At 40.3% G+C, this 11,854-nt stretch overlaps 1 protein-coding gene across 1 annotated transcript; it reads left to right on the top strand.

Annotated features, from left to right (window-relative positions):
* Positions 1-1,025: 1,025 nt before the first annotated feature.
* Positions 1,026-1,901, top strand: VCF2 (VCP nuclear cofactor family member 2). The gene is made up of 2 exons (XM_077888583.1): positions 1,026-1,048; positions 1,754-1,901. Exons 1-2 carry the CDS (start codon positions 1,026-1,028, stop codon positions 1,899-1,901), a joined length of 171 nt encoding a protein of 56 aa, XP_077744709.1.
* The last annotated feature ends 9,953 nt before the right edge of the window (positions 1,902-11,854 follow it).

Below are 11,854 nucleotides of genomic sequence, written 5' to 3'. Positions count from 1 at the left end.
AAGAACTTGTCTTCTAGTTCCAGCTCTACCAGGTTTTACTTATTTTCTCTGAGTCACTTTGCTTCTCTGGGCCTGCTCTTTCCTCAAAACATTTTTTTGAGAGAGAGAGAGAGAGAGAGAATGGAGAGAGTGCACAAGTAGGGTGAAGGGCAGAGAGAGAGAGAGAGAGAGAGACTCCCAAGCAGACTCCCTGCTGAACGTGGAGCCTGATGTGGGGCTTGATCCCACAACCCCAAGACCATGACCCACGCTGAAATCAAGAGTCAGACACTCAGTCAACTGAGCTGCCCAGGTGCCCCTCTGGCCCTGCTGTTTCTTCAGTTTTAAGACGAAGGGTCAGGCTAAGTTCGTGAGTGGCACAGGGAGGAGGATCCAGGGATGGGTATGGTTAAAGAGGCTGTGTTCTAAGTATAGTAACTCCTCTTTTTTTACTCTTATTTATTACAAATTTTGCATATAAGAAAGGAGTTTCTTCCACTTTAACAGAGAGTTTGAAATCACTGGTCTACAGGATCAGTGTTCAGTCTCCCAGGGATGAGAGGAAAATTGAAGAGAAATGGAATTATAAAAATAAGTAGACTCAGCCATCCTTAGGAGTACCATAAACAAAACATCTACTACTCTATAAGTAGATGCCTTGGGAGAATGTCTGCTCAAATGTAGGGTGTCTGCAGGAGTTGTAATGTCAAAAGCTGAAATCTGATTACTTCCTGAGAGGGGACTTGCGGCTGAAGATGTCATCTTGCCAACCACTAAAAACGTTTTTGAGAGACAATATTTCAAGTTAGTAATCAGCCACAACCTCATGATGACAATCTAGTGAAGTAACCATTATGTCATAATAGTAGCTGGCATAACAACAATAATTAGATAACAGCACACGTAGAAAGTGTCTCCAGTGTTTGTCCCTACACCACTTTCATAAGAACATTAACAGTAAACAGACACTGGCAGCCACACCTATCCTAAGTGTTATCATATGGAAGGGGTTAAAATAACTTAAACTAGAACTGTAATTTCAGGGAATGGAGACAATGAAACTAATAAGGTAGATTTTGGAATTGTACCTAATAAATGCTCTTTGTTCTTATATTATTCCCAGGGGTCATTTCAAATTTATGAACCTAATTTTTTTATTGGAATTCAATTTGGCAATATATAGCATACCACCCAGTGCTCATCCCCTCAAGTGCCCCCTCAGTGCCCATCACCCAGTCACCCCAACCCCCCGCCCACCTCCCTTTCCACTACCCCTTGTTCGTTTCCCAGAGTTAGGAGTCTCTCATGTTCTGTCACCCTCAGAACCTAATGTTTTAAGGTGAAATTCACAGCTTGACTTTTCTTAGAGTTCCTGCTTCATATTTTTCCTCTTCGTGCCTGCCTGGTGATATATGCTCCTGACTTTAAATCATTGGGGTAGGGCAGCCCGGTGGCTCAGCGGTTTAGCGCCGCCTTCAGCCCAGGGTCTGGTCCTGGAGACACCGGACCGAGTCCCACCTTGGGCTCCCTGTGTGGAGCCTGCTTCTCCCTCTGCCTGTGTCTCTGCCTCTCTCTCTCTCTCATGAATAAGTAAAATCTTTCTAAATCAATCAATCAATCAATCAATCAATCAATCATTGGGGTTGCAGATGGTGACTTGCATTTTCTCAGACAAGATCTCAAACGTGTATGTTGCCACTGGCTTGCAATTTAAGTGTCCAAAAGAGCAATTGTTGGATAATATATTCCCCTATCCCTTGCAATTTATTTTCAGGAAAAGAAGAAAGAATGACAATAAAGAAGACAACCACCATCCTTCCCAGTCCAAAAGAAGTAAGAGAAACCCTGTCTTTCAGGATTCTCTGGATACAGAGATAGGGATTATGGCCAGATGGCCTATTTTAATCCATCGCCTAAGTTAAATTATCCAATTTGTGCCCTGCAATGAAAACAAAAGTATTATTCCAAGAAACCTTCATAATAGTATTCTAATTTGATTGTAGTGACTTTTGAGCTGGGGCCCTTAGCCATGGTTTATAAATCTCACAGAAAGTAGAAAGGAAGCACAAAAAAGACTTGGCTAAAACATAATCAGGGGAAGCTAGGTCTTAGACTCCCCCACCCCAATCACAGAAGTGATTAATAATCCTACTCTTCTTATTTTTATAAGGAAAATGAATTTTCAAGTGCATAATGATATGTTACTGGCTAGCAGGAGATTGTTGATTTCTAGCCAGGAAAAGGGAAAATAAAATTAGGGATGTGGGAGGCTGGTGGTTTTGCAAAGCTTTAATGGTGCTTGAATTAAAGAGCTTCAATTTTAAATACTTGTAGTTATTAGCATAGTATTGTTTTTTAATTGAGGTATAATTTACTAGGAGAGTGTTGAAGCAAACTTGTTAAGTCTTCATGGATGAATCCTGCTAGTTAATGGCTAAGTACTACTCACTTGTCCTTTTGGTGAACAAGAAGAGAAAAGATAATCAATCCCCATCTTCCTCCTGGAACGTGTATGCAGGTAATGATAGTCCCAGATCCTGGGCAGCTACCTGGATAGATAAATTGTAGCTAGATTTAATTCATGTACTTGCTTTCTTAGAAGCTAGCAGTTTTCATTGAATATCTTTGCATGTATAGGAGTATTGCTCTTTTCTGCCAACATTTCATCTTTACAAATTACACCACCACTCTTCTTGTAAATCTGTCCCTGTGTACATAGGTTTAATTAAGCCTTGTGGAAAGTGCAAGCACAAAGGCACTAATGCTTCTGTACAAGTCTGGTTTACTTGCCAAGACCATTGATTTTTATTTTTCAGATTACCAAGTAGTAGCAAGAAATCAAGAGTGAAAAAGATGTGTAGATACAAATTGAAGTGGCTGGCCTGGAAAAGATCTCTGCCTTTTTCTATTCCCTACCAGAATTGGAAAAGTTTGATATCCTAATGTTAGAATTCCAAGGGATAAGCAGAAAGAAGGCAATTGAGAGAAAAATAGAACAAGAGGCCTCACATATATTTAAAATTAGAATTCTATGAACTTTCTTCTCCCTTCTTCTTCCTCCTCTTCTCCCTCCTCCTGTTCTCCGTCCGTCCTCCTCCTTCTTCTTCAACTGGTAAAAGCTGTCTTTCTGTCAAGACATAGTTTAAAGTAGTGTCAATCCATAGGACAACTTGAACATTTGGCATGATGTTTGGAAAACACTTTCTCTGTCTTAGGTTCTTTGTAGATTTGGAGTCATTCTCATCACCTTTGACCAAATACATTCTGAGATACAGAACTACTTTGGGAGACATTATTACAGATGAAACTGTTGCTGAACAAAACAATGGCTGTTAGTCCTGTTTTCAAACTTTACGGCAAAACAAAACTTTTGAAATTAACATGTACTTAAAGGATATATTCAAAATGGAGGGATAACATCTTCCAAAGATTGCCTAATCTGTTGCATACGTTTTAAGAAATTCTGTTCATGGAGTATACCAAAAAATCCCAAGTTGTTTTATGTTACAACCAACACTTCAATTCTCAGTTGCTTTAAAGTATTGAAGACACACACACACACACACACACACTTGTTTTTCTACAGGTGATGATAACTGTTAATTTCATTTGTTTGTTCAAAACCCCTTTATTAAGTTGAAACAAGGTGAAGTCATAGAAGTTGTTTTATGGTTATATACTTATATAATTCTATTATAAATAGTTTTGAGTTGGAAGTAAATGTAGAACTCAAAGTCTAGTCATCTCATGAGAGAAACTGAGCTACAGAAAACATAGATTATTTATTTCATTGACAGAAATGTCAATGCATGAATGCCAGTGCCTTGTTAATTTGGAAAGTGGTGGGAATTCAGCAGCCAAACTTATTCGGTATCTTATAGTCCATAAGATTTCAGTGTTTCATTAGAAGATTAGTGAACATGGGCCTTTCATTTTAAATATGTTTGAACTTTGGGAGCACATACTTTAAGTGTCTGGATGGGCTTGGTTAGGATCATTTGTTTCTCTTAATTTGGTTTCTGCAGCTGCCTTAAAATAAACATCATATTATGATTCCAAGGATGGGGACATGTACTAGGGGTAAAAAAGAACATTTTGTTTGTTGAGGTTCACAGAGATGAAAAGCTCTGAGGCATGGAGAGATGGAGTTGAAAAGGAAAGGAGGGCTTAAATAAAATACTGGCCTAATCTGTTTTTATGATTAAGAGTTACGTAATTCTGCACTGCAAATGTATACCTGCATTCCCACTCTGCTTTGATGAAAATGCTCTGCAATTAATATTCCTCCTCATATCTTCAGGTTCTGTATGCCCACTGGTTCTTTCACTAGCCCACTGAGGTGCTCTTTCCCATTCCTAACTAATTTTGTGTCTACCTTAATTTTCTCTGGAGTTAATGGATCTTTTCTCTTCCCTTTACCACCCAGCTGTAATCTGCTTTCACTGCCTGTTATTTCTCAGCCCCTTCATGCAACTACTCAACTGAACTTGTCTTCCTAAAACCCACCTACTCCCCTGCTACAATATATGTCAGGGAGCACCTAAAACCTTGCTAAATCTATTCAGAAAATACCTACTGAGCACCTGTCACTTGCCAAGCATTGTCCTGAGTGCTTGGGGTCACCTTACATGTCTCTATCATTTCCTCAATGATTCCTTCTATCCTACCTCTGATGTTTATCAAATATATCCCTTCCTTTACATTTCCACCATCCCAATTCAAGCTTGCATTACCTCTCGCTGGATGTGTTGCAAAATTTCCTAGATGGTTTCTGTGTTCCCATTCTCCTACTCCATTCATCCATTAGAATAATCTTTCTAAATGTAGATCTGAGCATGTTTCTTAGGTTATCTGATAGGCTTTTCAGCATGACATTCAAGGTCCTTGGTAACCTAGCCCTATCTTCTCTTGCATATTTTGTCTCCTACAAACTCCTCTCCAAGAGGTCCCAGCCACATCATATTACTAGCTTTATCTCCCAGAAAACTTCTCTACACCCTGCTTGTGTTCTTGTTTTCCCCTCTGTTTGTCACACCCCTCCTATTAGTATTCTCCCCATTATCCAAGGCCCAGTTCAGATACCGCTCAATTTAAGGAGCCTTCCCTATTTCCCCAGTCAGCATTCATTGCTGCATGCCCATTGTTCTCAAAGACCTCTTCTTGATTGGGCTTAGGTTGAGTGACTAAGTATCCCTGGCAAAGCACCTGCTTGTGCATAGTAGGCACACAAGTATCTGTTTGGATCATGGTTGGGCATCAGAACAACTGGTGCCTAGGTGAGGCAGCCTCTCAAAGATGGAGCTATGGCATGTACATGTGAATCAAATCAACAAAAAGCCCTACAGATGGCTCTGATGCCTATCCCCAGATAGAATGTGCTGTGGAATATCTCTGCTGGACTCAACTGAAGCTTCTTTGTTTAGGGAGTAAACAGACAGATTTCATTATGGCCAAAACTAATGTAAACTCCTGACTTTTCCCACAGACCTTGACCCCAGGACTTTCGTGCAGTGCTTTAGAAGATATTATTTAGTGAGAGACCCTTGATCAGAATCTTCATAAGTGTATGTTTATTTTGCTGTGTGTATGAATTTACAAGGGTTTCAGTTTTGCAGAGCATGGGCCTGCTCTCATTTGCCTTGCATAGATATCCACATAAAGCTCATGTTGAATATGAAGAGAAAAAAGAATGAGCTTCATAACTGTTAAATAGGATAAGAATGCTGAGGAGAACGTTCTTTGAGGAATCAGGAGGATGGTGAGAAGGATTTATATTTGATGGGTCTTTCTCAATCTTGAAGTGTTTAAAAATCTCATTTCTCTTCTGGGAAACGAATTTGCTCCCTTTCTAAAATCAAGTATAGTAAGAAAAAAAATGCCTCGGTACTAGGATAGAAGTTTCAAGTGCCCAAGCCATTCATTATAAAAAAGAAAACTTTTCACCCCAAGCAATTTGACAGTGATAGAATTCATAAGTGGGATAGCTCATATGAAGGACATTTAAAAGGTGTGACAAAGCCCAGGGCTGTATAATGGAGGCTATGCTTATTAAACAATCAGCATTATTGGCCTAGAAGATGCTAGTGGATATGAGGTTTTAGATGTTCTGTAGTAGTTTAAAGGAAACCTCATTTATGGCATGACAGTTCATTTTAAGTCTTTATATTGAGGTGAGTAATTACTGAATCCAAAAGCACATTTTCATTGGTCTTGTTGTAGCATTCTCTATGTTGCTACTTACAAATAAAACTGTTGTTTTTCTTACAAAAGAAATGCATTTTTTGGATGAACTTGAAGTTTTATTTTATTATTTTATTTTTTTCCCATCGTGAGAAGTGTGCTCTTTAATCTCCATTCCCTATTTACCACCACCTCCCCACCTCTCCTCTGGTAAGCATCAGTTTGTTCTCTGTAGTTAAGAGTGATTCTAGGTTTCTCTCTCTCTCTCTCTCTCTCTTTCTCTCTCTGTCTCTCTCTCTCTCTCCCTCTCTTTACCCTTTGCTCATTTGTTTTGTTTTAAATTTCAATTATAAGTGAAATCATAAGGTATTTGTCTTTCTCTGACTGACATTTCACTCAGCATTATATGCTCTACCTGTATCCATGTTGTTGCAAATGACAAGATTTCACTCTTGTTTATGGATGAATATTATTCCATTATATATATATATATATATATATATATATATATATATATCACATCTTCTTTATCCATCCATTCATCTGTCAGTGGACACTTGGGCTGCTTCTATAGTTTGGCTATTGCAAATAGCACTGCGATAAACACCAGGGAGCATGTATCCCTTTGAATGAGTGTTTTTTGTGTGTTTGGGGTAGATACCAAGGGTGTGATTACAGGGTTGTAGGGTCATTCTGTTTTTTTTTTTTTTTTTTTTTTTTTTTTTTTTTTTTTTTGAGGATCCTCCATACTATTTTCCACAATGGTTGCACCAGTTTGCATTCGCAACCAACAGTGCAAGAGAGTTCTTTTCCTCAACATCTTCTCCAACACTTGATTCTTGTGTTTTTGATTTTAGCCATTCTGACAGGTATGAGGTGATATTTTCCTTGATGATGAGTGATGTTGAACATCTTTTCATGTGTCTGTTGGACTCTTGCATGTCTTCTTTGGAGAAATGTCTGTTCATAATTTGTGCCCATTTTTAGTTGGATTATTTGTTTTGGGGGTTGTGAGTTGTATCAATCGATCCTTGATATATTTTGGATACTAACCCTTTATCAGGTATGTCATTTGCAAGTATCTTCTCCCACTCAGCTTTTTAGTTTCGGAGTTATTTTTTATTGGTGTTCAATTTGCCAACATATAGAATAACACCCAGTGCTCATCCCATCAAGTGCCGCCCCCAGTGCCTGTCACCCAGTCACCTCCACCCCCCGCCCACCTCCCCTTCCACCACCCCTAGTTCATTTCCCAGAGTTAGGAGTCTCTCATGTTCTGTCTCCCTTTCTGATATTTCCCACTCATTTTTCTCCTTTCCCCTTTATTCCTTTTCACTACTTTTTATATTCCCCAAATGAATGAGACCATATAATGTTTGTCCTTCTCCGACTGACTTATGTCACTCAACATAATACCCTCCAGTTCCATCCACGTCGAAGCAAATGGTGGGTATCTGTCGTTTCTAATGGCTGAGTAATATTCCATTGTATATGTAGAGCACATCTTCTTTACCCATTCATCTTTCGATGGACACTGAGGCTCCTTCCACAGTTTGGCTATTGTGGACATTGCTGCTATAAACATCAGGGTGCAGGTGTCCCGGCGTTTCATTGCATCTGTATCTTTGGGGTAAATCCCCAGCAGTGCACAATTTCTGGGTCATAGGGCAGATCCCTAATTTTAGGGCACTTGATGGGATGAGCACTGGGTGTTATTCTATATGTTGGTAAATTGAACACCAATAAAAAATAAATTTATAAAAAAAATAAAAATGAACCCTCAGAGAAAAAAGAAGCTTTTCATTTTGATATAGTCCCAATCATTTATTTTTGCTTTTATTTCCCTTGCCTCAGGGGACATACATATCTAGAAAAATGTTGCTACAGCCGATGTCAGAGAAGTTACTGCTTGTTCTCTCTTCAAGGATTTATATGGTTCCAGATCTCACATTTAAAAGTTCTTTAATCTGTTTTCATTTTTTATTATTTTTTAAAAAAATATTTTATTTATTTATTCATGACAGACACAGAAAGAGAGAGAGGCAGGAGGCAGAGACAGGCAGAGGGAGAAGCAGGCTCCATGCAGGGAGCCCGACGTGGGACTCGATCCCAGGGTCTCCAGGATCACACCCCAGGCCGAAGGCAGCGCCAAACCGCTGGGCCATCGGGGCTGCCTTTTAATCTGTTTTTAATTTACTTTTATGTATGGCAAAAGAAAGTGGTCCTGTTTCATTCTTTTGCATGTGGCTTTCCAGTTTTCCCAAACGACTGGTTGAAGAGACTATTCCACATTGTATATTCATTCCTCCTTTGTCAAAGATTAATTGACTCATGTAATTGTGGGTATATTTCTGGATTTTCTGTTCTATGTCATTGATCTTTGTGTCTATTTTTATGCCAGTACCATACTGTTTTAATTACCACCACTTTGTAATGTAACTGGAAATCTGGAATTGTGGCACCCTCCGGGTTTTTTTTTTTTTTTCATGAGTTTTTTTCTATTCAAGGCCTTTCATGGTTCTCTACAAATTTTAGGATTGTTTGTTCTACTTCTGTGAAATATGCTGTTGGTATTTTGATAGGGATTGCATTAAATGTGTAGATTACTTTGGATAGTACACACGTTTTAGCAGTATTTGTTCTTCCACCCCAAGCATCTTGGTGTCATTTTCAGTTTCTTTCATCTGTAGTTTATATATTTCAGAGTACAGAGCTTTCACCTCTTTGGATAAGTTTATTCATACATATTTTATTGTCTTTTTTAAAAAATAAATTTATTTTTTATTGATGTTCAATTTGCCAACATATAGAATAACACCCAGTGCTCATCCCGTCAAGTGCCCCCTTCAGTGCCCGTCACCCAGTCACCCCCACCCCCCGCCCACCTCCCCTTCCACCACCCCTAGTTTGTTTCCCAGAATTAGGAGTCTTTCATGTTCTGTCTCCCTTTCTGATATCTCCCACTCATGCTGGGGGCATGATTCACAATTCATCACAATGCCAGATTTCAGGGAAATATCAGAAAGGGAGACAGAACATGAGAGTCTCCTAACCCTGGGAAACGAACAAGGGGTGGTCGAAAGGGAGGTGGAGGGGGTGGGGGTGACTGGTTGACGGGCACTGGGGGGGGGCATTTGATGGGATGAGCACTGGGTGTTATTCTATATGTTGGCAAATTGAACACCAATAAAAAATAAATTTATAAATAAAAAATAAATTAATTAAAAAAAGAAAATACTGTCCCTTCCCTGATGGAAAGGGTTCAATATAATCAATTTCTACCAGGTATCTGGCTGATCACCTCAGCAAATGGTACCGTAATAGGGACTCAATGCTGGTCCCTTTTGATGGCAGAATGTTTGATCAGCAGTGGTCAGAGCCAGGTCAAACTTGGTGAATGGGCATCCATGTTGCTGAGCCCCAATGTAACCTTCATTCCTGCTACCATGACCACTTTGTTCATGAGCCCATTGATTTATGATAGGGGTGGCTAGAGAAAGAGACTCACTGGTTATTAAACTCTTCCTCTGCTGAGGTCACCCTTTGGTGGGTATTCATGTAGAACACAATATCTTCATGCATTTCATTTATTCATAAGTCTATCTACACACTGGTTCATTAACTTTCCTTGTTACCAATTATCCAGTGTTGCTTCTTCCAAGTCCCTGACCATCTAGATTGCCAAACCATTGGCCATAGTTCATGAATTGGTATATAATCACACATCTGACCATTTCTTCTTCCAAACAAAGGGAATGCCAGGTCCACTATTCAAAGTTCTGCTCACTATGAGACTTTCTCTACACCACTGACCTTAAGGGTTGTCCCAGGAAGGAACTTTAGTGCTACAACTGTCTATTTTTGGCTATTGTCTATATATCATGTAGAACCATCTGTAAACCAGGCCCAAGCCTTCTCTTCTTTTGTCAAGTGATCATAGGGGAATCCCTATGAGGCTATAGGTGTAGGCTGGGGGAGAGAAGGCAGTGTATCAGGAGTAGGGACCATGGACACTTCTTCATGTAACTTATTTATGTCTTCAGGGTCTACCCAGGCCCAGTCATGTATATATTACTTCTATTTGATGATGAAATGCTGCTTTTCACACCCAACTTTGTGGTTTCATGAGTCAGATAACACCCAGTTCAGGTCACATGGTAACTTGTTGGTCCATGGCTAAGCTTTCAGTCTCTGCTAAGTCCCAGTAATAGGCCAAGAGTAGTTTCACAAAAGGAGAGTGGTTATATATAGATGATGACAGAACTTTGTTCTAAAATGCTAGAGGCCTGCACTATCAGGGTCTACCAAAGACTTCTCAACATGCCCCTATCACCTGAGCCCTAGATATTTCACCGAGGTAGATGGCCTCTGATTTGGGGGGGGGGGGGAATTTATTTCCCATCCTTTGATATGCAAATGCATTACTTGTAAGTCAAGAATAGTTGCTACTTCTTGCTCATTAGGTCCTATCAGAAAAATGCCATCAATATAATGACAAAAGATACTCTGCTAAAGGGAAAGACAATCAAGATTCCTCTCCACCATGAAAAGTTGACCCTGGAGGAGCTACACACTATCCATGATAGGCATGGGCAACATGAGTATGCCCCATCAAGAACAGATGCACCCACAGGCATCTTTGTTGGGAAGAGGCCTATAATGACCCTTCCTCTGTAAGGATTCTAGGATAAGAATTTGAACCTCTTAGGGATTCAGTTTCTTCACTTAGGAAATTACAGAATTTGAGTTTAGGCTCCCTATGGCTTCTTGCTGCTTCTACAATCAGAAACTCTTTGCTTCTTGGTTTCCAGTCCATTCATTAGGAAATGGAACAGAGGCCAGACTTAGCCACCCTTGGAAAGGGAAGAAGAGTCTGGCCTGGAATCTGGCCCCAGGTTTTTCTTTCTCCTGTGGTCTGTCACCTTAGGAGTGAGAGGTTAGTGGTAGTGGGGAAAACCTATAAACAGGAGGTGGTGGCTGGAGCCAGATACCATTCTGAGCTGCCTCAGACACAGTCATCCAAGCATGGTCACTGCTGGCTGAAGGAGATGTGAAAACACCTCACCTCTACTGTGGTTTCATGGGTGCTAGGCAGACTGACATGTACCACACCAAAAGCAACAGATCCTCTCCCATAGGCCCCTGGAGGTATGATTAATCATTGCTCTCCTTAGGCTCCCCTCTAAAAACCTGATCTTCACTCAAGGGGTCTGCAAAGACAATGTAAGGCCCCCAAGGCAAGCAGGAGTCCATGGCCTCAGGAGAGAATGAGCTCATTAGCCTAGGCATGTTCAAGAAATATCTGTGGGTACAGCTTTCTGTTCAGGGTAGAGAGAAGTAGAGTTGGAGAGTGTTGGACAGGTAACTTGTCCAGAGCTGCTAGTCAACTGTTTGGGTCTATAACCATGACTGTCAGAGACTGAAGGCAGCATGATACAGGCCTTGGAGGTATCCAAAGAAGGTGTTGGGTAGTACATTATATTTTTAACTTCCTGGATGAAGGTGTGAGGAACTCCAGAAATTCAAGAATCATGAGGGAAAACTGGAGGACAAGGCTCTTGGCCCCTCCAGTGTCTGACCAACCAAAAGATACTCCCAAGCAAAGCAGGTCAGAATTGGGCCAGAAGCTGCTGGTAGAGGCTTATAATGAGCTTCCTCTTGAGGAGAAGTAACACTGCCCAAGAACCAGGGCTGG

The sequence above is a fragment of the Canis aureus genome, chromosome X (genome assembly GCF_053574225.1).
Source record: "Canis aureus isolate CA01 chromosome X, VMU_Caureus_v.1.0, whole genome shotgun sequence".
Classification (NCBI taxonomy): domain Eukaryota; kingdom Metazoa; phylum Chordata; class Mammalia; order Carnivora; family Canidae; genus Canis; species Canis aureus.
This window is presented reverse-complemented; position numbering and strand designations above follow the sequence as displayed.